The 25851-nt window shown below is 41.2% G+C and overlaps 1 protein-coding gene across 3 annotated transcripts in view; it reads left to right on the forward strand.

Annotated features, from left to right (window-relative positions):
• The window catches only part of SPHKAP (SPHK1 interactor, AKAP domain containing), a 73605-nt gene that overhangs the window by 35809 nt on the left and 11945 nt on the right, over nt 1-25851 (forward strand). For all 3 annotated transcript variants that reach the window (XM_056359040.1, XM_056359038.1, XM_056359039.1), the window contains exons 4-7: nt 14544-14603; nt 17726-17860; nt 20934-21189; nt 21473-25217. In XM_056359040.1, coding sequence (XP_056215015.1) covers nt 14544-14603; nt 17726-17860; nt 20934-21189; nt 21473-25217 — 4196 coding nt within the window. The remainder of the gene's footprint in view (nt 1-14543; nt 14604-17725; nt 17861-20933; nt 21190-21472; nt 25218-25851) is intronic.

Consider the following 25851-nt stretch of genomic DNA (forward strand, 5'->3'; position numbering starts at 1 on the left):
ACAGAGAAGCTGTGAGTGCAATGGCCCTGCTTTGACAAGGATGGATTTTTTGATGGTTTGCAGTAGCCTGATCTCACTTTGGTGAGATAAGGCAGGTACCACTGTATAGCTGAGGGATACCTGTCATGAAGTCTTTTTTGTTATTTAGATTACAGTGCAGAAGGTGTGCCTGAGCTGCTTCGTATCACTTGTAAATTCTCCCGCCTGCGTAATACTGCTGTCTCACACTTCCATTCATGTGCATCCTTTTCCAGGCAGCTACGTGGCATATCTAGTACTTCCAAACTAGTATTTTTATTTCTACGTTTCACAGCTGGTTCCTCTGCCAGAATCATTTTGGCAAGCATGGAAATTAATGTAAGACAAGCATTGCATCCAAATGTTAATGGATAATTAGCTCTGTCTTCCAGAAGATACTTTTTTTATTCTGAGTCAGGCTATTCCAAACACGTCATATAAGACCACCAACTCAAGATCCTCTTTAAGCATTGAAATATAAAGGATCGAATTCTACTGTGTGTAGAGGAGAGCTACATTTCTTATACCATTCCCAGTCTCCTATCTACCAAAAAGTTAAATTATGCATACTAATTATAACTGTTAATGACTCCAAAAAGTAGCGATGGGAGCCAAGGGCAAGGAAAATAAGTCACCAAAATTTAAATAGTGGGGGAAAGGAAATTGTAATCTAAAAGCAAGTAACTATGACATAGAAGTAACAACTGGTAATTTTCGGTTTCCTTAATTTTTGTGAAATATCTCTGATGTCCTCAAAACTGAGACGTCAATCCTTGTAACACACCCTTCTTCAGTAGGCTTTTATCTCTATGTGCAGGGAAGGGAAACGCTTGGGAAGTAGCCAGTTAGGTTCTCGCATCCCAGGACAGCCCACCAATTCAATGGCAAGGCAGGAAACAAAATCCCACCTGGTTCCCAAAGCTACTCAGCAGTGGAGCAATGGGAGGCTAAATAATAGTAATGACAGAAAACAGACAAAAAATATAATAATGCAGCAACGAAAGGTGGGCAAACACTTTCTAGAATATTACCTGACACTGAACAAATTTCAGCTGGTAGTTTGTGAACAGTTGGGATCTCTCTCTCCCAGAAACCATGGGGAAGTGTCTTTTCCTCTACATGCTTTATAATGTAGGTGTCACAAACCTCACTGCTCTGCATGAAGACATTTCATAGACGCACAGTATCAAACCAGAAGGAAGATGAATGAAGATCACACGTTAGGCATTATTAAACTGGATGCACAAGAAAGCCACGCACAGACTCCTGCTTCAGATAATCCTCATGTCGTCTTCATTAGAGGGGGTGTGACTTCACAGGTATATCTTTATAAATAGCTGAGAAATTTGTGAGTGGGCCTGAGTGAGTGCAAAGACTGTCTGCCTCCAGGCAGCTTGTCTGACTGCCTCTGTTCCAGCTCAGTCTGCTTCTGGCTGCAGCATTAGCGCTTCTGTTAAGTAAAATGAGCAGTTATTTCATTCCCCAGATAAACACACATGCCTGATGATGGCGTGACAATTCAAGAACATACTAGGGTTGGGAGTTCTGCACAGCTTTGTGCTCTTTGCATTCAGAGCATGAATTCTAACTTCCACTGTAAGTTGCACCTAATTGCAGTCAAGTGTTTTGCCATAGGTGTTTTCTTCTCCAGAACTCAGGACCTTGTATAGACAAAGTGTATGTTCATGTGCCCTTTGAACTGAAAGATCCACTACAGCTGTCCATACGACATCCATTTTACTATTACAGTGTTTACATATAGTTGTTTTTTTTTTCCTAGACACACTAAGAAAAAGTTACCAGGGGTAAGCAAAAGCAGGGATAGGGGTTCCTGTTTTGTAGAGGCATTTACCTTCTCAAAGCATCAGTGTAAGTTAGAGAACAATCAGGAACCATGCCTCACACTGTTACTGAAATTACCTAAAACTCCACTCCTGGTAGTATTGCAGGAAACTGGCTTAGGCTGGGGTTTCTAGCTCCTTTTCCAAAAAGACGCAATCCAGTCCACAACTGGATACCAGGATTTCTCATCTCTTTGTTCCTCTGCAAAGAAACTGGGAGCTACAAAAGCCCTGACTTTCATCATCACTGTAGGACCTTCTAGACCCCTTTCTGCATTACAAGCCCAGTGCAGGGATGATGCCACAGAAAGCACGCCAGGGAGCCTCACAGACCGGTTTCCATCACTGCTCTGGACCTACAGGTTTAATAAGGCTGTGAAGAAAGCAGATGTTGTCCTGGGAGAAGCTCGTCTAGGGGGAGCAAGAAGGTTCAGACCAGAAAATCTTTTTAATTTCCAGCTTCATCATTTCATATATGAGAAACTGAAAGCTAAGACATTCTTGCTTTAAGGGGTTTGTTCTAAACCCCTCAAAAGTTTTATTCAGATATTTTTTCTCCAGCCACATATACAAATACGTGGAATGAACAACTCGTCTTTCTAAGCTGCGGAGCCTAAAAATGGTAATGATAAAGCTAATAACCCAACTGACTCATGGACAGAAAGATCTTTATTTCTGTCTGCCACTATTTAACTTAGAAGAAAAACATCCATGATTTCAGCAGCTGTGTAGTCTGGCTCTGGGAATACAGAGCTTGTGAGAATGGGTGAGTGTGCAGAAGCATGGGTGCTTCTGCCCGACATGCAGGGATTAGGGATGGTTTCAATAATTATGATGCGGTGGCCACCTCCAGATTCCAGCAGAAGATGTTTGACTGAGATATTCCACTCTTTTTTTTAACTGATGGTATGCAAAGGTGGGTAGTTTTTCTAAGTAACCTCTACTTAGAATCTAAAGGTACTGTTTTGCTAAGTAATCATTCTAAGTATTTGGGAAGAATTGGTATCAAATCCACCAAAATGAGGTTTTCTGGTTAAAATCACTTTATGTATTATGAACACCTTAAAGAATTTCCCAGCTTGCTTCTTAAACAGTGTATTTGGGTAAGATAAGTCCTACCAGATCTGCACCACCTCGCCCTCCCTCCCTATTTTTTCCCTGAATGCTGCTTAAATAACTCTGTGAGAGGAAATTTTTTATCTTTACTATTTCCTACTGGATTCTGGAAATCAATAGATCAGACTTCAACTAGGGCAAGACCGAAACCTGTCCAAAACTACATGTAATTAGGCAAAACATTGTTGCAAAGCCATTTTGTGGATTCATATGTATAAAAATTGTTTGACAAACTAGTTGAATTAGATTTAAATCAGTTTGATTAAATATTTTTTTAAGGATCAAGAGAATACCTAGGATTACAGCCTCCATAAAGAAGCATGGCTATGGTTTCTGGTTGCCTGTTTATCAACACAAATAATTTCAGGCTCAACTGAGAGCAATCAAAGAGCAAATTCAAGCTGAGGGGCGAGCAAATAAAGGAAAAGTGGGGTAAAAAAGGAAATTTCAGAGTTCAATTAAGGCTTTCTAATTATGCAGTGGCATTTAGGGTTTTGAGAGCATATATTTAAGATGTCAAATTAACTGACTTGAAGAATCTTTTTAAGGTGACTGAACAGCACATTCTGCAACATGGTAGGCATGGTGATTCATGATTTCATTTTCAAAAAATTTGTGGGATCAGAGATGGTGGTATCATAGAAGACGCTTTTTTTTTTCCATGGGTGCTAACACAAAGCAGTCCTCTAAAAATAGGCAGAGAGAAAGCGAGGGCAGCACCAAAAGCCCTACTTATGCAAAAGAAGACGGACCTACACGCTCACTCCTTTCAGGGACACGTTTGGCTACCGAGCCTCCCCCGGTGGCTCCGAGAGGCCGAAATAGAAAGAGGAGTCCCATGCCTTGATGGAGACAAGTCCAACAGCCTGCCACAGCCACTGCCTCCAGCAGCAGCAGCTGAGCATGGGGCTTCAGATTTTTTTCTAGCCAAATTTTAAGCCCTGATGGTCTGTGGGAGGCAGGTGAGAAGGAAAAAGAAGGCTGGAGGGTGGGTAGCTTTGATAAGGAGACAGACTGTGTTGCCACCAGTGCTGACAGTAGGAGGAAGAGGAACTGGTGCTTCTGCCCCGCCAGTGTTCTTCCTGTGGCTTCTCTGCGGTTTGCAGGATCTAGTAGCTGACATGCTTGATGTGCCACACAAAGCTACCAGATTGCATCTCCATTTCCAATTAAGACATAGCTTGTGAGTACACGTGGTCGAGGTCTCAGTGTGACAATCGGTAGTCACTTTCAGATTTACTGGGAGATATCTAATTTGACACTAGGCCAGAGGTCCCAGAGGTGAAAGTACCTAATGATTTCATGAATATAGATGAAACTGGGAGACTGTGAGTGCACCAGCTGAGTGTGACCTCAAACCTTGCTTATGCAACAGTGGAACAAGGCAAAGCCACACCGTCATAAACACTCTGCTGATGGGAAAGCATCAGTCAGAGCTTACACCTCAAGATCTGAAAAGTTAACCTTGAAACATTAACGTGTAGGTAAGCAGGCTTTTCTGATGCCAGCACTCACACAGCCAATCATCAATCACCTGTTTTCCAGATCACTTCATAAGCATGTGGACGTGTAATGTGTTTTCTTTTTCAAGTCATCTTGCTACTTCAGAGCGGTACCTATTTATAACCTGTCTAACAGCTGCCCAGGAATTTGTAAAGTATACATGAGCAGGCAGATGCTACGCCAGTCTCCTTCAGCAGGAACAGAGGTCAGCCCCTAAAGGTTTAATTTAAAACGACTGAAGCTTTTGGCAACCATATGTTATCTTTGTTACAGAACTTTACACGGAAATGATGAAAAGAGAGATTGGTGAGCCACAGGTTCTAGCAGGAGCAAAGGCCACAGTGAAAGACTGAGCTGGTGAAGTTGGGCAATTAGCCTTTTGTTTGAAGCGTAGGGTTAGGAGGGGACACACAAAGCAGAGGGCATCACTGCTGTTCGGGGCTAATCCACGCTGACAAGCCTGGCACTGACATTTCTGGGTTTCTGCTTTCTTGTTAATGTTTTCCTAGTAGTTTGTGTCTTATCTTCATTGGCCTTTGTGTAACTGAACTAATGTAAGTTATTAGATTTAAGGCTGTATTTAGAGACTATGAATTGCTGAATTTAGAGGCTATGCCATGTGTTGCGAACACAATCTTTAGAACAGGGTATGTTAACTTCTGAATTGCAGTGGAAACCACTAGCTAGTTGCTAAGACTTTGTTTTATGTGGGAAAAGTCTCTAAAGAACAAACTGGTTCAGTCACAGAATAAGTGGATTTTTTTATTTGTATTTTAACTTAATCTAGAGATTTCTATAGGATGTCTCTGTTAGATGAAAATAAAGTGTGTGGAGCTAAAAACAGTCACCAGGCTGTATCCACTATGAGGTGGTAATTTCTGTTGCTTGTTACATTGCTCAGCTGTAGCTGGATCTTTTGTGCCCTGAATGCAAGTGCTGTAAGGGAAGGATGGAGCATTCTGTTTCAGATAGTCTTGGTTTAAAAATTTAACATTATGACCCAGGAAGAAAGAAGCAGCACTGGGGCCAGGATGGTCTTGGTGGGGAGAAGGAAGAGTTTAGGGCGCTATCCTGATCACTTACATTTTACAAACCTGATTTTTATTCTGAATATGTACATTGATGCATATTTATCATACAGCTGAGCTCAGTCAAACCCTATCATCAAACCTGTGTGTTTCCTTCCTTGGTGCCTACCTCATTTTCTCAAAAGCAGAGAGAGCTTACAGAATGGTGGGCTTTACTACAGAAGGATCTCACTAAGCAGTGCAGCAGAGAGGTCTGTTTCTAATCCAGAGACAATAGTTTCTGATCTACTGGATTCAGTCCTGAAATCCGCTCCAAAAAAGGCTTTAAGTAGAGATTTATCAGGAGACATGGTTCAGGAGATGTGGCAACCATGGAGCTGCTGATTTTGTCTGCCGCCCTGTGAAGTACCACCTCCCCGTTCCTTGTGCCCCCACCGTAGCCCAGAACGAAGGCACCTGAGCCCAGGGGACACCAATACTTAGCAGACCTGCCCCACTGGGTGAAAGACATTATGAAAATGAGAAACATAGTCTAAACTATTATGCACACTAAAATTATACCACAAAAGTGGGGGGGGGGGGGGAACATGTTGGGTATCATAATGAAGTGATAAACATTATTGAGTAGTAGAGGCAAGGGAGAAATAGCTAACTACATCAGTTTTAAAAAAATACACTATTTCAGATATTGCTTCTGATCTAACAGCTTGTATCTGGTTGTATGAGACACAATTTACTCTTGCTATCCAGTTGATATGCTTTGGCAATACCTGCTCATTCATACACCCGAGAGACCCAGAGCAGGTGGAACTTGGGTCCAATCATTCTGTCATAGTCACTGCTATGGAATGTTTTCACTTGACATCTTTGTTTAGCAAAATCATTTACATTTTTAAATTAGGTTTAGCAGCATTTACTTCCTCATCTTTCTCAAGTACTGGAAATGCCTGTAGAGCACCATAGAACTGTTTGACATGCATAGATAAACAGAGTGGATTTAAGTACTTATAACTTTTTAATCTCCTTTTTTTCATTTTACATGACATAGAAATGTCTTTGGGAAAAATAATTGATTCTTGTAGTAGTTTAGAGCAACACTGTACCAAATGAAACTACCTCTGTGTTAAAGTAGTAGGCAAATACTCCACTGTCCCAGAAATCTGAACATTCCTTTATTAATGCACCATCAATGTTCTCTTCTCCATATATCCAACATAGCAATAATTCCCTGCTTCGGCTGCTTGTAAGATTAAAGACTGCATCTGTTTGGCTTTGTAGACCCCAGGCAGTTACATTTCTTGGCTTAACAAGGCTGGCCCGGGCAGACACTGCCAAAATAATTGAAATTTAGGGCTGCAGGGAGTCAGTCTTTCACCTCAGTTTCATTGTTAAATAGCTCGTTTTTCCAAACCATTACATATTTTATATTCTTTGGTGCAGTTATTTAGCAGAGTCTGGCCTGTAGTTAACCACAGCAGTTAAAAACTTCATGGCATTTTGACAACTGGAAGTTTCAACAATTTCTATGAAATCTTTTTCCCTGGAAGTGTCTAAAATTTGGAAGTACAGTTTTAGAAAGTTTTATCTTTGTCTTTCTGGAGCAGCCTGGTCACTGGCATATTGTTCTAGACTGTGCTGATATTTGCGTAGCAGGCACCAGCGTGCATCAAACGATGCAGGAAAGGAGAAAGGAGGGCTGGCTTCTGTGCAACCCACAGACAGGACTCAGGGTCATACTTGTTATTTTGCACAGGAAGAACAAGTCGTCCTTGAAAATAACCTCCCCTGCCTGCAGTGGTCTGATAGAACCATAATTTTTCCATACCAACAATCTTCAAATACAGGAAATAGAAAAGAAAAGATTGACTTGAACAAAGCTAAATGATGGTATCAGTTATGGTTTATTGTTTTATATTTATCATTGTTTTATTCAGACTGGCCTTGAAATCAGATTTCTCAGCTTTGTTAACTGTCACAGTTATATTATCTGGTCCTCTGAGATTCTACTTGACATTTAAATGGGTACAGAAAGAAGGAAGATAAATAAGCATAAGGCCTAGGAAAAAAAGTGATTTAAGGTGACTAACGCAGGTGCATAAGGTTTTATAGAAATGTACATTAACTTTGTAGTCTTGCACAAGCAGTAATACTTTCTACTTGTTCTGCAGCAAGAACTACTTTTGATCCCATGATGTAAATTAAAATGGTGACAGAGAAACAAACTATTTAATGGTAATGAGAGACAAGCAAAGGGTAGAAAGATTAGGCTGGATATTGCTTTTGGCTTTGATGGATGCAGAGTCATTTCTGTGAAGTAAGCTTTGCACCCAATGTGCGTAGTCATTGAGGCAGTTATGGAGTTATCGATAACAAGATTCGCATCAAATACAATTAATTTGCCCGAGACCTCAAATTTCTGAAGCTGCAGTGTCGAGTGACTTCAACTCTTTGGAGCCTGAGTCACAGTGAAAACCTGATAGCGGCTTGTCAGCACATGAATCAGAATTATATTGTACAAATTGTCTTGAGAGGCACAGACATACTGGCCTCAGGTGTCAGTTATGAAAGTTTTCTTTTTGTAAATAATTGCAGTGAAATGACCAAAGCCACAATCTTCCCAAAGAATTCACACAAGCATCCTCATTTCACACAAGTCCTACCAAACCTAGATCCTAAAAGCATTCCTAGGATCTCCAAAATTTTAAGGCAGTTTGTTTAATTATTAGCTAAAGGGTAATCTCATGTAACATCTCAGAACATTTACTCAGAAGTCATCATTTTACAGCAATTTTTTTTTGTCTTTCTTAAAAAAAAAACAACACAAAATGGTACTTAACTCTATTGAGATTACAAGACTCAACAAACTGCAAGTTTAAAGAACAAAGAGGTCAGTAATTAGGGGTCCTTACAGACAGGAGAGATATATATAGATCTTTCTCACACGAAGTCCAAGAGTTCTTAGCCTTCACATTAGCATAAATAATTCAAGTGAAAATAAATGCAATGTCCTTTTTGATATCAGCTTTGCAGATCAGCATTTTGATAACCATCAAAACAAATGGTCTTGTCATACAGACTGAAAAAACAGTGGCTACACTGCTAGAACCCGCTGGAAAACGCATTGTACACCATCCTAATATAAGTGAAAAATATGTGAATGTTGCTGGCCAATGAGACAAAGCTCACAGAAAACTCACAGAAAACAGACAAACTATGGCACAGTGCCACTCCTTTGATATTTTCTGTGGGTTAGTTTGCTTTGTCTCAGATGCAGGGAGGAAACCAATATTTTTTCCTAGGGATTTTGCTGACTTCAGCTCCTAAGGGAGCATGACACACGGCTGTTTCTGTGAAACAGACACCATTCCAGTGAGTGATGCCTTGGAGTTGCTGTATTTGGTTATTGTGCTATGGGGAAATTACAGTGATCTAAACTATCTTTCTAAAGCCAGGAGACTCTGACATTGGTCTAATAAAAGTTTAGAACAACTGAATTGTTTTTCTACTTTTGCACAGATGAAATTAGGATGAGAATAAGGCTCAGAATTCCAAAACTGCCATCCCATTACAGAGTTATTGCTGAGAGCAGAAATAAATGAGGTCAGACACTCCATTAAATCCTTTAAAACAACTGTCATAGTAATCATAGATGCTGTAAAATTTCACAGCCCTCTTCACAAACTGTAGCTTCACAGTTCTACATTTAAAAAGTGGATGAGGTGTTCAGCACCCTAATAGCGTACAAGAAACAACACACGTTCTGACAGCAAAGAATACCTGCCCAAAACAGAGAGGGGAAAGAATGTGGAAATAAATGCCAAGCCTTTCATTTCTCAAAGGATAATGCCAAATAATTACAACATCACTGCTTTAATGTAAGATGCGTGATAGTCACATTGGGCACGAGGGGCAAGGGAAGAGACAAGGAAGCACAGTCCGAGACATACTGATTTAAAAGTCACATCGTGAGAGCTTCACGCCTGCATCACCAAACCCAGGACGGAGGAGCCAGCGGAGCGCCCTGCCATAGCTGCCTGCCCGCTCCCACCGCCCGGCTCCTGGCAGCAACAGACACTCAGAGCGAACAAGATAATGTCGGCGTGTCGCTGGGGAAAGCTTCAAGTGCCAGGAACAGCACAGTCTGAACTTGCCTCTCCCGCTGTGGAAATAGAGTTGCTGCTGCAGCTCTTTGCCGGTGAGGACAGCATCCTCATCAGTGCTTCAGCTGGTTTTGTTGACAGAACCACTGTTGGACAGAACACGGATACATCCCGCACGGCCTCAGGCTCAGGCATTTAAACTATGTTTTTCCTTTGCACCCAGGAACTGGCTGCTCTGAATTATTTTCTCCTGCAATCTCTCCTGGGACTAATCGTCATCTTCACATCTGTTTGTAGGAAATTAAGGGTGGGTTTTATGGGCAGGTTGGAGTGCAGTCCCAAACCAGTTATTTCCTCTAACTCCCTCCTGGGCTGTCTGAATCAGCACCTTGCATGTCTAAGTAGACTTGATGGTGTGACAGAAGGCAGAGAGATGAATGAGAGGATGGAGAAAGCATAGACCTGGGATGTAAAGACCCTATAAACTCAGTCTCCAGACAGCATTTACATACTGACATACCAGCCAGGACAGCAGAGGTTGCAGTGAGCTCTGCACAGTTCCCCTGCAGGTTCAAATGCATCCACAGAAGCTTAGCTGGTGCTGAGGTGCTGGCACCAGACCCTGTCTGCTGGTGGCACCTGGGCCAAGGCTGGGCAGGATCAGCTGCACGGGTGCAGGTGCCATCTGAAGTTGTCCTGCCCCCATGGTGGCATTTGATACTGTCTTTAACTGCACAGTCATAGCCCCAAAAATATGGAAACTGTAGACAATAATGTATTTCTTTGCTTGTCATTCAGCTGCTTGCCAGCATCAGTACTCTTAAAAAAAAAAAAAAAAAAAAAGTTGCTTTACTCTTCCAAAGTGAGAGAACAGTATTATGCTTTTAGCAGTTCCCTAAGGCCATCTGTCAATGAGTGAAATGTATTGTGTGTATAGTACATTATATCCTTAAGTGCTTTGTAAACAAGTTATTTCTTAACATGTAGCTCTTTTAAGAAGTAATAGTCTTAATTTGCAGATAGTGGACACTGAGGTGTCTGTAATTTCTACACTGACTACACAGTAGATTTCAGGACTGGAAACTGCTGATCTAGAGAATTTATTCTATACACATCTTCCCAGCCACAGAAATTACCATGCAAAATAGGGAAGAAAAAAAAAAAAGTTTCTCCTATTTGTTTTTTAGATGAGTCTGGAAAGCAGACTTCTTTGCGATCAAAGTTCATCAAGTTAGTGATGATAATCTGCCTGGTACTAGAGTAGTAGAAATCCTTGGAGAATGTTATAAAGAGAGGCTTGGGGGTCAGAAATAGATTCATGTTACTCCTGTACAAGAATGCACATAGTAGAAGAGTTGCTATTTGCAAAATGGTTGTGTATTAAATGGTTCCTGGTTATGTAGCAAACAGCTTTCCGCCGCTACTGAGATTCTAGCTTGGAGTGCAGTGGTACATGTTCATCAAAGGGAGCAGATTGTTCTCATTTGAGTAAACGGGATTTCTACACTGGAAACACTACTGAACCTAAAGTTGTGGGTGATTGTCTCACTGTGTAAAGACAGCATTTGGGTGGTGGTCTTTAAACTTTTTGTATTACATAACACCATTTAATTTTAGTTGCTTTCTGCCCCCAAAATAATTATTTCCTAAGTCAGCAAAACAGGCAGTATCTTGGCATTTCTGCATGGTTTCCAGACAGTAGCTGACAGTAACTCCGTATGAGTGGAGAGCAGACACATTTTGGAAAAGAAAAAATGTTTTTAGGAAGACAAGGATGTAAGATGTAAAGGAGAAGTGTATGGGAAACAACCGATATTTAAAGATACTATGATTAGGACAAGGCTAGGTTCTACTTAAATTAACCTTCATCTGGTCCAAGGGGGGAAAGTCGGAATTAAATTGAGGTTAACAAATGCTGGCCTGAATTTGGCTTTTTCTTCATAACCTGTGCAATATTTCCCTCCTACAGTTTATGAACTATATAGTGTTTTGCCTTGTTTTGACGGAGGTGTCTGATGATTACTAGAAGTTCATCAAGCAATGCAAGCTAATGAGAGCTTAAATTTTGTATCATGTAAGCAGAAAACAGTGAGAGAGTTTTCAGATGGATCTTTCTGAGCACCTCTAGTGAAGTATCCCCAAGAAAAATATCCTCACAGTGAACTCCCTGGAAGGTAAAGTAGTGCAGAGCCTGCAAGGATGGAGCTGTAGAGTTGATTTATGATTACAGTAACCATCTCATCCCACCTCCTGCTCAAAGCACAGCTAATCTCAAAGCAAACAGCGAAACGGAAAGAGTAAATTAATTCTTCAGTGTCTTTCACCAGTGCAAAACTATTTTTGTTTTAAAATTGTCTATAATTAAAACTGCAAAATCCACAGAACAGGAAAACACTAAGAGCCTGCATTGGTGGTGGATAAATCAATGTCAATGGAATTTGAAAAGTGTATTTGGAAACTGGATATAGTATCGCCATAGGTTTTATAATATAAGTTCTTTGGGTCCTTAGAAGGACTTGTAATACATATATATATAAAATGTATATACATATAAAGATGTATCTTATAAGTTCAATGGGGTTTAGAAGATTAAAAAAATCTTCTAAAAAAGATGAAACAAAGAGAATATGACTTTAAATAGTAGATATTCCTGCTTGTACTATTATTTCTTCTAGTGAGGCATCACTAAGTTACACACCATCCACGCCACATGAAACAGAGATGGTGATTTTTGGGCTGCTCAGAGAGGGCATACCTTTAGGATGGTACTGAGTGTCACTGGTGGGAGTGCGGTGTATAGCACAGCAAAGGCATGCACCATTGTACCAACATGTAGGTAGCAAATGACAAAACAAGGTTTACCAGAGAGCTGAGTGTTTGGCTGGAATGCACGTGCGACATGACTGCCCCCACACAGCTTTTTCACAAAGCTTTCACACTGAATGCAGCGCAATACTAGACCTTACCGCTCTGGCATGGGGGCTTGGAAACAAAGCTCTTAAGAACGGCCCTGCCTTCAGTAGTGAACATGCTTGAGAGGACCAGAAACTGGCCCCGTACCTTCCAGCACTCCCACCCTGATCACCAAAGCAATGGTCCCCTGAGCAAACGCACCGCTGTGCACCTGCGGACTCACGAGCACATATCACTGCGGGTGCTGGGCAGGTACACGTGCCAATCAAGAGCCTAATTTTCTAATCCTTTGTAATAACTACCCATTGCTGCTACGCAAAATGCCTATACGTAAAACCCCAGTGGAAAGCAAGACAAATTTTTGTCTGTATAATTAACTGTAACATGGTTAGGACATTACGTAACTCCCACATTATGTTGCTAGAGGGTATTTGCAATACTTCATAGCTCAGAAATTTTTATAGCTATGTCTTAAAAGTTAGCCAGCCACAAAATGCATATGACAGTGGCATGTCCTGCTTGTTGACATTGTCAAGCAAAGAAATATTTTTTCCGATAATTGTAAAAATGTTGGACAATGTGTTTTTAAGTTCATATAAAGGTGCCATTAAACTGTTTAAAGGGCAAAAAGCTTGCTTTTTCACTGGGGTTCTTTTGGTTTACAATGGGAGGTCTGGCTGGATCTTTCCATCTGCCGTGCTGGCTGTTACTGCAGATGGTCATAATCTGTACATATGGTATGTGCATATATAAACCGAAATCACTGTTGTCTTGGGGTAAAAGCAGGCATCCAACAGGAGCTTGGATGCCTAACAAGAATATTGTGAAGGGGATAATTTAGAGCATTTTATTTTTCTAGGGGAAATTAACACAGAAGTAGGGAAAGAAGCATTTGCTGTTTACTGGAAAAGAAATTAAAAACAAAACCACTCAGCTCTTCAAAGGTAAATTCTGGACCTTCAGTGTATTTGGAATCACGTATTGGCTCAGCTCAGCCCTGAATCTGTGCCAGGTTTTGGTTTAAATCAAGACAACACTAAACTCTCACAGACTTCTAAATATTATCCACAGTGCTCAGAAGTAGGACAGTCAGCCTAGCTTTGGAGTCCCTGCTTCTAATGCAGAAATAAAGCTGGAGTAGGGATTTTCTTATTCCTGACAATTAGAAAATGGCCTTCCAGTCATGTAAAAAAAATAAAATTCTTCAGAAATGAAATGGTCTTTAGATCTGAAATTTCTGTTTAAGTCAATCTACCATTAAATGGTTGCTGAAACTCATAATGATCCAAGAAGGGGCAAAATAATTTTATCATTAAAAGTAGTAATTTTAACTTTTTAAAAGTAAAACTTTTTTTTCTTTTTTTCTCTCTCTCTCTTTTTTTTTTTTTTTTTTTTTTTTTTTTACTTTTAAAGGCAAACTTACTAGATAATAAACTATTCTGCCACCTATTGGAGTGCCCGGTTAGCACTGCTGAAAACTTGAATATTGACTCATGAACCAAGATTAAAAAAAATTATTTCCATAAAGTCTTAAACTTCTATTTCATAAGTTTGGGAAATTAAGATAAATACTACAATAGTTACGTGATGTGGAGAAAACTCTAAAAGCAAGTCACAATTGCACTTATGAAACATTTGGCAACAAATGCCTGAGAAGAAGAAATCATCGGAAAAATGAGACATGAAGAGTTTATCTGATGTACAATCAAATGCATTTTTATCATTCCCTGTAACTTTTCCAATACCCTCTGTATTACAGTTTCTTGCAACATTTGCCCATTCATCAGATGAGCTAATTGTCAGAGCAGATAAAGTCATGATTCTTACTTTTGTTCCTTTTTTCTCCTTTCTTAACATCTACCCTGCTGTTCTCTTTGCTGACCTTTATACCTTTCTTGTACTGGGAAAAGGCTTCCCAGATTCAGCTACAAGACTAGAAATGGAACACATATTGACTTTAAAAGGGTTGCTGCCATTCGAATACGACTTTCTAAGCTACTGTTTCTTTTTCTTTCCTATTACAGGTTTGTTTTGTGAATTTAGATGCAAACAGAGACAACTGCAGCTATGAGCAAGTGAAACAGGTAACAATTTAGGTCTTAATTGCATGCACAGCAGGTCTACTCAGGTAGCCAGGACTCTCCAATACAAACCCAGGACAAAATTCTACAGAAAAATCAAAGCTGGCCCTAGGTTTTTAACCCTTACAGAGTGCAATACATCAGGAATCTGAAATTATCTCAACACCAGGCCATATATTACAGCTTTTCTTACTCCCATCCCAGAAATATCCATTGTTGCAGCTTGTGAATTCACAGCCATGACCATGTGAGTGGACTTCTTGCTTAGCCTTCAGTCTTACCAGAGAAGTGAACACAGATTTATCATACGTCCCATTTTTCATTTTGCTATAATACTACATAAAAATAATTTCTGATGTCACTTTTTTCTCCTGCCAGAAAGCCTTTAAGAATTTCTACTCATTTAGGTCTTGTTTGGCTAACCGGTTTTAGTCAAGTTCCAGATTGATTTTGTGGTCTTGAATAGTGGTCTAGATAAAACAGAACTAAAGGTATGTTTTACCTCTTTAACTGAAAGTTTGGAGGGTAGAAAAAAGGGATTTAAAAGAAAAAAAAAACACCTCAGTTATTTTACAAACACTAATACAAACTACATCGTGATATGCTGTTTAAATTACATACCATTCCAAAAAGCCCTCAGATCTGAGGAAGTTATATTTTAAAGATATGAGCTAGTGTCACTTTTGAGTTTATATCTTCCTTTATCAGTTCATTTTCATCATCCTTGCTTGGTGCCTACGACTGACGCAGCGATATGTGGTAGGTGACCAAAGGTAGGATCTCCCGAGAGTATCCAGGGTGTTCCTCAGTAAAGTGTTACGGTTTGCTGAAACTACTTTTAGCTCACGGGCTAAATGCTGGGACCTTTTTGCCTCCTGCAAGTTATTTATTAGCAGGAACTGGTTTTCTGTGCTGTTTTCTGCATCCTGTATCCATGAAAATTCAAATGTCAAAAATAAATACACTTCTTGCAGCAAAATGTTTTATCTGTTGAATCAGCAGGTTAACTGTGCAGAACAGACTGAGAGCTTTAGCTTTACTGAATCCACAGAAGCACTGGTGGGTTTCTAATAAGGTTTTATTGTTGTTTAAAGTCTTTATTAAGGAACAAAAGCTATAGGAAATCATAAGGAAATAGCAAAAGTTTTTTTCCCTCAGTCTTAGAGCTGGATATCTGTAGAAGCCAACTTGCCTGAACTTTATACAGCTGCCCTTTACGATGCCTGGAGATGATTTTACTCCCTCGCAAGCACAAATCACCTTTGAAAGCACTACCCGCATTGCCCCCGGCTGGCACTGCCCTCATTGCCCCCCCGGCTGGCACTGCCCACACTACCCCTGGATAGCACTGCCCGCCCTGCCCCCCGCTAGCACTGCCCACCAGGCAGGTGGGGGGACCCCCAACAGAGGCTGCAGGGCTTGGCTGCATTTCAGCCAGGTACCCTCTGGTGCAGACCCAACGGGTGTACGAGCCGTGGCTGGAAGATGATGCTCCTTAGCTCTCAGCGTAGCTAGCACAGGTGCTGTGCATTCTTCCCTAAGAGGAAACTCGCACATCGCAGTTTCTGTGTACAGCGTGCAGCATGAGCGGGGTGGGCTCTGTACAACATGATGTGGTGAAAGCATTACCATAGAAGAATTTTAAAGATGTCAGCATAGCTGTTGTTCATATGAAATATGTAACTGTTTACTAATTGGTAGTTAGGATGTTGCATTACCTGTTAAACCTTCGTGGCAAAAAATAATAATCTTTCTGGACTTTTCATTTTTTATTCTGAACAAAAGGTAAGGAACTGAAGTAAAAGGCGTACAAAATGCCATGATTTCCTACCTAAGAAATCTGATAAAATGTGGCAATTTAGGCAGTAGAAAAATAGAGATACGTAAAGAAATGTGTGTGAGAATAGAAAGGTTATAATTTGAAAAAAGAAAATGACGAGAACTTTTTTGTACTATACTGAAATGTCAAACTGAATTGAAGCACCAAATTTAGTTATGTCAAACATAAATACTTAGCTTCATCTGAAGATCAGTCTACTGAAAAGTGAATTGTTTCCCAAAATTGAATTAGATTTGCTAAGCCAGAAAGTTTTATGGTATCTAATTCAGTCTGAGGAAAAATAACAGTACCACAAGCTTATTTTTTGAAGATTAAAAAGCAAAAGTGAAGTATCGTTGAATTGCATAGTAAATAAGGCATAAGGCTAGGTGCCCCAGATCTGCATTCCCCTAATGGCTTTACCATTTGATGGGCTGGGTTAGTGCATAAAATCGAGGTGGCATTTACTCACTCTGTAAGGGGTCATCCTCGATTCCCTGTTCACAAAGCAAGCACACAGAGATCCCTGGTAGAAAAGGATTGCAAGCGCTCGCAGGGTAGGTGTTGTCCTTTTGGTCTGGCCTTTGTACACAAATGAGCGCAGATGCCTCCTGCACACACTGGGGATGCCTAGCAGTGTCACCATACTAATCTCCTCTGTTACACAGCATCACCAATTGACTATTACCACTTTTGCCTCTAGCAAATACATAACAGACTGAAAATGATTGTATCATTACAAATGAAAGGTCATGAGGGTATTCAGTGGAACAGCAAAGAAATGCATATTTCATCTGTGTATTAAAGACTTCCATTATTCCAGCTTTAGCGTTGCATCAATTTGATCAGCTGTTTCCAGCTAACTTTCCCTTCGGTTTCTTGCCTGTCATACGCCTGGAGAGAAACGGGAAGATTGGCCCTGTGCTCATTACCATACTTAGTGCATCGTTTTTGGTTTAGACAATAACAAGCACAGGGTTCTCAGTCTCTTAGGAACTCACTTGTAATCGGAAGGGCAAGCATTTAGATGAACAGATACAATCGAGCTGCTTAGCATACGACAATGTAAGGGATGACAGATTGTCCTGCTGGACACTTGTGCAGAAATTTATACTGTTCCCATTGTCTGGTGGCTCAAAAGAAAGAACATGCATTTGAATGCTGGCAGCTCTATTTTTAATCAATCCGTTCAAGTAAGCTTTCTAAAGGGCTGCCTGTAAGTGTTATTTCATTTTGCTACTTATGAATGTAACTGTGCAACTCAGATTTCATTACCTGAGAGCAAAATCTATCTTTCATACTACAGAGGTTGATCAGCATCTCTCCAAATCTCCCCAAACTCATCAGTTCAATGAACGTACAGCCACCAAAGGAAAATGAAATAGTCCTGCTGAGTGGATTAGCATCAGGAAACCTTCAGGCCGATTATGAAGTTCCCCAGGTAGGAATCAAATTCAATCAAATCCAGGTAGGAATCAAATCTTTAAAATCACATCACACCTGCGAAGGATGGAATTGGAAAAGAGGAAGAAAGGAAGCTGAAAGCCAAGACCTTGCACCAGTTTAAGAGATGAGTGGGAATCTGCAAACACAAACACAAAAAGTAAATCTGTCTGATAAAACTCTACTAAGTGTGTGTGTGTGGGGGGTGGGGTGGTGGCACAAAGATAGGGCCGAGATCCTGCTATTCCCTCTTGATACAGTGCGTGTCTGGATTGCAGCTGGTAGTGCTTTAAGCCATATTAGTGGCTGATCCTTCAAGGGAAAGCAAACACTGCTGGCAGACGTGATCCATAAGCCCAGATTTCAAGAGTAGCAGGAGTCAGAAGGGTAGCACAGAGGGGAGAGAGGAAAGATGTAACACTATTTCCATTCATATAGCTAGATCAGGGCAGCTCCTGCAGACTCCCTTTCAAGTGAAGGCTTGTTATTTCCCACTTTTACTCCCAATCCATCTTCTCCCACGTGTGCACCTTGGAAAAGAACTAACGCTAGGACCTGAAGATCCTAGAGGCTTCTGTAACATGACAATGGAAAACGCCAAGCTACATTAACCATATCAGAGCTGATACACCATTTAGCTTGTGTCAACTTAAAAAGTAATTAATGCATTAATTAAAACTTAACATTTAGAAGGAGCTAAAGGCAAAGTTCTCATGCTAACTCCTTCACTGCCATTATTGCCAATGAAATGTTCCCTATCTGTGATCTGGAGGCCAAGAATTCCCCTTACTGGCACCGCATAGAGGAAGGAAGCAAACAATAACATTTGCTTAAAGGCATTTTAATATACAAGTTTCAGAAGCTTAACTCCTTATTGTAATAAAAAGCTTTTTCTTCCTTTCCATTGTTGTCATACTTTATGCCTGTTCATTTCTGTGTAAAGAAAAAGAGAACGAAAAATGCTTTAGTATTTTTCTGCCTGATTCAGATTTCATTTGGCCAAGCATAAATTGGGAACAACTTCATTAAAACTGCAAGTTATCCTGGAGTCCAAAACTGTCTCAGCAAACTTAAAATGTAGACAGGTATCTCCAGTTTTATCTGCTGCCAAAAAACAAAAAAAAAGGCAGAAAGTTCCCCCCCCCCCCAAAAAAAAAAAACAACAAAAACCCAAAAAAACTTGTGTATGAAGTTTTTACGAAGCAGGCCCTGGAACAGCTGTATTGCAAATATCATTGAATTTTATGTTATACCAATAAGCTGATCTTTCAAGAGAGAAATTGCCTGGCTATTGAGCTTTCTTGCCACTTGTGACTAATGGCTGACTTCAGAAAAATTTTAAAAAATAAGAGTACAAGCCTGTGGCAGGAGCAATGGAGCTCCAGACCCCATTTCCCGGGGCAGCAGCACTGCAAAGCACACAAGGGTGTTTCGGGGACTCAACAAGATGGCTCAGGTACCCCAGTAATGCCCATCACCGAACAACTGTGGCCAGTGAGACTGGCAGCCTTCTCAAAGAGGGTGCAGGCAAGAGGCAAAGAGAACCATGCTGAATTTCTGCTTTATGAGTAAAGCTTTGCATTGAGACTGGGTGAGATTTATTGACCAGGTAGAGCACATGCTGTGGTCATCCTTAGGTTTCTTTGACTTTCCAGAGAATATCATTAGTAAGGAGCCTCGCATAGTTTTCATACAAGGATTTTTATTCCGTTCCCCCTCAGCCCTTTTCACAAGTACAGCCCTGCAAACAGTGGGCTGGAGAAACAGCAGGGGAATGTTTGACCTAGGGCTGCATCTGGTTTTGATAACGTTTTTCACAATATGGTGTATGTTCAAGTCTGAGTCAGCAACAGTTTATCTGCAGCTAGTTCAAAAAATGTATCTTTTCTGGTTTACTTTTAACACTCTAATTTACCTGGTTTTCTGTTCAGACACATTTTTAGGTGGAAAGGAGGACCACACTAATGAAATGTGCTATTCCAACATAATACTCATCCCATTGCCTTTATTACTAGATATTTGCTTTGCATTCACACTCAAAAGGTCTAGGATGGGGTTGCATTATGCTAGATACTGTGCAAATGCACAGGGGGTCCGGGGCATCTTCTGCAGAGCTTAAAATCGACTGCCTTAACCCAGAGCAGGTTCCGCTCAAGCTGGCTCCTTCCTGGGGCCCTGGAGTTAAAGCACAAGATCACAAGCTGCAAAGCTTGGCTTGGCTTCAGAGCGCATCCATACCACAAACACAGTCCCCTGCAGAGATACCAACTTAGCTCTGTGGTTGTATAAATACCCAGCAGTTTTAATATCAATAAAATGAGGATAAAAGGAGTTCCTTTCTCTCGGTTTCCGTCCAACTTTCAACTTAATTGTACAGCTTCTCTGGGTAAGACAGTTTTATATAAAAGCTCAGCACGGTGCACAGTGGAGCCCCATTTCGAGTGGGAAGTTACACTGGTCTGAAATAATGGGGCTTTGGGCAAAAATAGGTACAAGGGGAAGAAGGGCAAAGAAACAAAACACAGCACTACTTTAAAGCAGTCTGTAGAAGCATTTAAAGGTGACCTGCTCCTCACAATCTCGCCAGCCAGTCCTTGCAGGGCTACCTTCAAACAAGCATTGCAACAGAAATTATCCTGAAAAGGAATTCGTGCCCACAAACAATTCCCTCGAGAGAAAGGTAACGCCGGGTGGTGTGAGGTTATTAATAACAGTATGTCAGATGGCTGGCTCTGACACGGATACACGAAGATAAGTCTCTGTCATTAGAACAGGAACTTGATTGAAAACAAACAGCTTGGTAATTTCAACAAAATAAAGATGCCCTTATGATACCGCTGGGTTCTACTAAAACCTGGTACAACAAAAGCTGTCGGTCCAAGCAGTCTTATTTTAGCATACAGTAACTGCACACTGCATTACAAACACCTAATGACAACTTGTATTGCATCTCTGCAACAGAATATTCCTGAGGTATTTAGAGAGGGAAGCTTAAAATAAGTTGTTTGGGGTTTTTTGAATATTTTTTTTTTTTTACTTAAATAACTATTTGAGATTCTGTTCTCCTTTAGTGTCCTTGGCTGGCAGATGTCTGCTTGGTTCAGTGTGCAAGGGGGGACAGGAAAAACAGCGCAAGCTGCATCATTTTTGAAATAAACAAGTTTCTGATTGGACTTGAGCTTGTTCAGGAGAGACAGCTGCAGATAGAAGCTCGTATCTTAAAGCCCGAGGATGACACAAACTGCTCAGTGTCCTCAATAGAAGAAGATTTCCTCACAGCATCAGAGCACCTCGAGGATGACAACGAGACTGATGAATATAAAACTGGTGAGAACAATGGGGCTGAGCATAATTCTGCTGTCGTTCATCCTGCAAAACTGCCATGGCAATGTGAACAGAAATTGCACTTGATGATAATTCATGCATATATTTATTTGTAATTTAGACAATAGGCAGCCATTCGTATTTTTACATGGTTGTTCAAAGACAAGGATGGATGGTTGTGCAGTAGTTTTACAGAGCAGTGATGTGTTGCACAGTTGCACAGCCGTTTTCTTTTTAAAGTTATGGGTACTCTGCAAAAACTAATTTCTGTTTTTTCTTTCAATAGGTCAGGAAAAATTAAGTGTTTCAGAAGCATCTTCAGATGTCAAAAAAAGTAAAGGCAAGGGATTTGAAAATCTCCACTACAGAAAAGCCAGGTTGCCATTCATTCCTGAAGGGAACTGCATTAATAACGACAATGCAGCTACTAGAGCCTCTGAAGCTGTGAATGTTGTGGCTGAAAATGGCATCCTACAACCTGAGGATAAGTCAGACCAGGAAATACTGTGGCAGAAGGAATTAGCTGCAAGAGCTACTTCATCCTTTAGTGCTACTGATTTGACTACTGTCGTTGAAAATTCCTGCTTACTGCACGTGTTGGAAGAGGAGTCTTCAACCAAAATGGCTAAAGAGGAGCTGGGGCCTCTGTGTGACCCAACAGTGAAACACAACAGTAAGGCAGACGGAGAGGACGGCGCAGGTATCCGACAGATGGATCCTCCCTCACAAAATGAGCGGGCAACTACAGGTCAGTATGCCACAAATTTAGCAGAATCTGTTCTACAAGATGCATTCATTAGACTGTCACAGTCTCAACCCACTTTCAGTGAGGAGGCTGCAGTCAGTGTCTCTGTAGGAAGCTCCTGTAAGTCAGAAGATGTATCTGGTTCCCGGTCGTGGAATGAACTCCCAAAGATCGTCATAGTCCAAAGTCCAGACAGTTCTGAGAACATACCCGACTGGCCAGGGTCTGCCTTCCCCAGCCTGTGCCACTGGACCGAATCAGAAAGTTCTGCTGAAGTTTCAGATCACTTTGAGGAGGAACATTCAAACGGACACGGCCAGAGTGCACTGGAAGTGGCTCTAGCTTGTGCAGCCACTGTTATCGGAACCATTTCCAGTCCCCAGGCTGCAGAGAAATTCAGGCGGGATCCGGAAGCCCCAGACCCTAAAAGCAGAGCAGCTGATAACGAAGAGCTGCACCCAGCACCTTCACAGCTACTTGATGACTGTGCTGCCACAGATTATTCATTTCCATCTGCGCTGTGTGGCATGACTCAGGTAGCAAGTGCTGTAGCTGTCTGTGGTTTGGGGGAAACGAAGGAGGAGAAGTACCCTGCAGCTTCGAGTGGACTTCTGTCTGCTGCCCAGACTTCTGCAGCCATTACTCTTCACTGTAGCATAGCTATAGGAAGCAGCATGGAGAAGCTAAACGATAGCATTGCGGAGGCACTTCTCAAAGAGGCATCAATAATTTTGACAAAACCCAACACATACAAGAATGTAGGTCATTTTATGGAATCCATAAATGGAAAAATTATTGAAACAGCAGCAAGGCCACGGATTCCACACACTGATGAAGTAATCAGGGATGAACTCGCACAAAACTTATCCAATGTTATTCTACGGCATTCTATGGAAGAGGTTAGGAAGAAGAGACAGCTACACTCCCATTCAGGAAATGGCTCAAGTACACAAGACGTTTTCATGGAGGCTGCAAACAAGTTGCTTTTTAACGTAATATATTTCACTTGTAAGAAGATGAACGACATAAGACAAGTTGAAGAATGTTCTCCTCTCTTTTCCGAGGGCACAAAAGCAGAGAAAGTAACAAGAACAGAAGGATGGTCAACACAGGCAACAGCATGTGAAACTTCACACAGCCGCCTCGATCAGCCTGCTGTTAAGCCATTTGGTACATGCTACAGCACTAGTGCTAGCAAAGATCTTGGAAATGTCACAAACACTAGGAGAAGTACTATGAAAGACGTAAACAGCAAGGAAAGTGCCACACTGAATTCAGTACCAACAAGCAAAGCTACAGGGCATAACACACTTGCGGCAAAAACATCTCCCAAGAAGAGATACCTGAAAAGAACCGCACGAGACTGTTACAAATCCCCAAATCAGAGTAACAATCATCAGAAGAAGAAAGACTACAGATCATTTTCAGGCAAAGAAAATACCTTTGCAAACAACGAATGCAGCCATGGTGTTCAAGAACAGCTGTCTTCCAGTGCCACCCTGAATGCAGAAAACCAGGCCAAGCATAAGTGTGATGCTGTGCTGAACAGCGATGTCCAGGTTAGCTTGTCGTTACTGGGAAATCATGTCTTGCTTCCTTCACAGCCTGTGCTGCAGGTGAAACATGCAAGGGACAAATACTGTATAACAGATTTTGCAGAGGAATTGGCAGAAACAGTTGTCTCTATGGCAACAGAAATCGCTGCCATTTGTCTTGAAAACTCAAACGGAAAGCAGCCCTGGTTCTGTGCGTGGAAGAGAGGCAGCGAGTATCTGGTGACCCAGAGTCTGTCATGCAGAACCATGAAAAGGAAAAAGGAGACCCACGCTAATGGTTCGGTTGTTCGGAAGCACAGGGCACCTAGACTTAGTGAGATCAAAAGAAAAACAGATGAGCACCCTGAACTAAAGGAAAGGTTGATGAATCGGGTAGTAGATGAATCTATAAACCTTGAGGATACACCAGACTCGGTCAATATCTTTGCAAACGAAGTGGCTGCCAAGATCATGAACCTCACCGAACTCTCCATGGTGGATAGTATCTGGCAAGGTCCAAACCACCCCAGGAACAGGCTGCACTGTGAAAGATGGAGCCGAGCCAAGGCCTCAAGCTGCGAGAGCATACCAGAGGAGGACTCCGATTCCAAAGCCTCTTTCAATACTCTAGGCCTAATGAACACCTTTGGTCAGCCTGTGAGCCAGACAAGTTCTGTCTCAAAGCAGTCTAGTTGTGAAAGCATTACTGATGAATTTTCAAGATTTATGGTGAACCAGATGGAAAGTGAAGGAAGAGGTTTTGATTTATTACTGGATTACTATGCAGGAAAAAATGCAAACAACATCTTAACTTCTGCTTTGCAACAAGTAGCCAAGAAAAATGGTCATCTTAATGTAAGACCAAGTTGCCCATCCAAACAGTCCAGCACAGAAAGCATAACAGAAGAATTTTATAGGTATATGCTAAGAGAAATAGAAAAGGAAAATAAAGATAATGTATCTTCCCCTCGGAATTCAAAGGACTGGTGTGGCAGTTTGCTACCACCCGCTCTACGACCACCTTTTTGCTTTAGGCAATCATCCATGCCTGACAGCAGATCATCAGGCTCTAGGCTAACAGTTAATGTCCCAGTTAAAGCAAATTCATTAGACGGATTTGCTCACCATCGCCAAGATTCCTTAAGTGTACAGCCAGTCAGTACCGTGGCTTCTTCAGGTCTCTGCAAGTCTGACTCATGCCTGTACCAGAGGTGCAAGACTGACCAGATCACAGATATGTTGATTCACGAGACGTGGGCAAGTTCGATCGAATCCCTGATGCGCAAGAACAAAATCATAGCAGATGAAGTAGATGCTGCCGAGGCAGACCAGTTTCATAGTGATTCCCCACCACATGTGGAGCAATATGCAAACAGACTGGCTGCAAATATTGTTGAAAGCGGTAAAAATTTAATTGTTGTCCAGCAGGATTCCCTCGATTATACAAGCCGAGAACATATGCTGGAAAGCAAACATCCCCAAAGCGCAACTCAAATTCGGTCAAAACCCAAAAGGGATGGAGTAAGTCTGGATGAGACAAAAGAGCAGATGAAGAGCCCTGGATACCTCCCTGCAGGTCAGCACAGGGAAGTGCCTTTAATTCAGATAGAAACCGATCAACGAGATGAGCCAGATAAAGATTCCGAGTCCTTAACTTCATGTGGCCCTGCTGGAAAGGAGCACCAAAGCAAAGAAAAACCTCCAGAAGCTTTTGATGGGAAAAACACAGTTTCCAGTGCCCTACCAAATAGGTAAGTAATAAAATAACAAATCAGCACATTGCTTTGGTGTTTGTGTCAATTTCCCAGTAAAAATTACTTCAATAAAAGAAGGTAAAGAGAGAAGCACTTTTAATGAAATAAACAGGTTAAGTTCTGACTACAGGTTTCTAATGGCATCAAATCACCCAGTCATCCCTCACAGCACCGATTTCTGGTGCACGCTTACATTGACTACGATGATGCTATGGGTCTAAGATTCACGCCTAATGCTGCACAGACAAGTTTTCTCTCTACAGATATTTCAGTCTTCCATAGTTGAGACAGGAAAGATGGGAAAAGTTTGAGCTTTCATTTAGCACTGGCTGATACCTCAACTGAAAAATAAATAAATAAAAATCTGTGCTACTGTAAAACAGAAGATAGCAGAATTTGACCTGTAGTTCTCTGCTGTGCTTTGTGTACCTGGAATCCAGATCAGGCTTCCAAGAGCTTGAAGTTCAGTTTTGAGTTTAGAGTCTGGAGCTACAAGTAATAAAAATTCCTTAGTGGAGGAAATAAAATATTAATTAAAAGCACCCCTTACCTCCTATTTTTCAAGACTTCTCTGATAGAATTTAGATAAAGAATAAAAATTAATTTTCTTTTAATTTCATAGAGTTTATAC

This window comes from Falco biarmicus, chromosome 13 (genome assembly GCF_023638135.1).
Source record: "Falco biarmicus isolate bFalBia1 chromosome 13, bFalBia1.pri, whole genome shotgun sequence".
Taxonomy (NCBI): domain Eukaryota; kingdom Metazoa; phylum Chordata; class Aves; order Falconiformes; family Falconidae; genus Falco; species Falco biarmicus.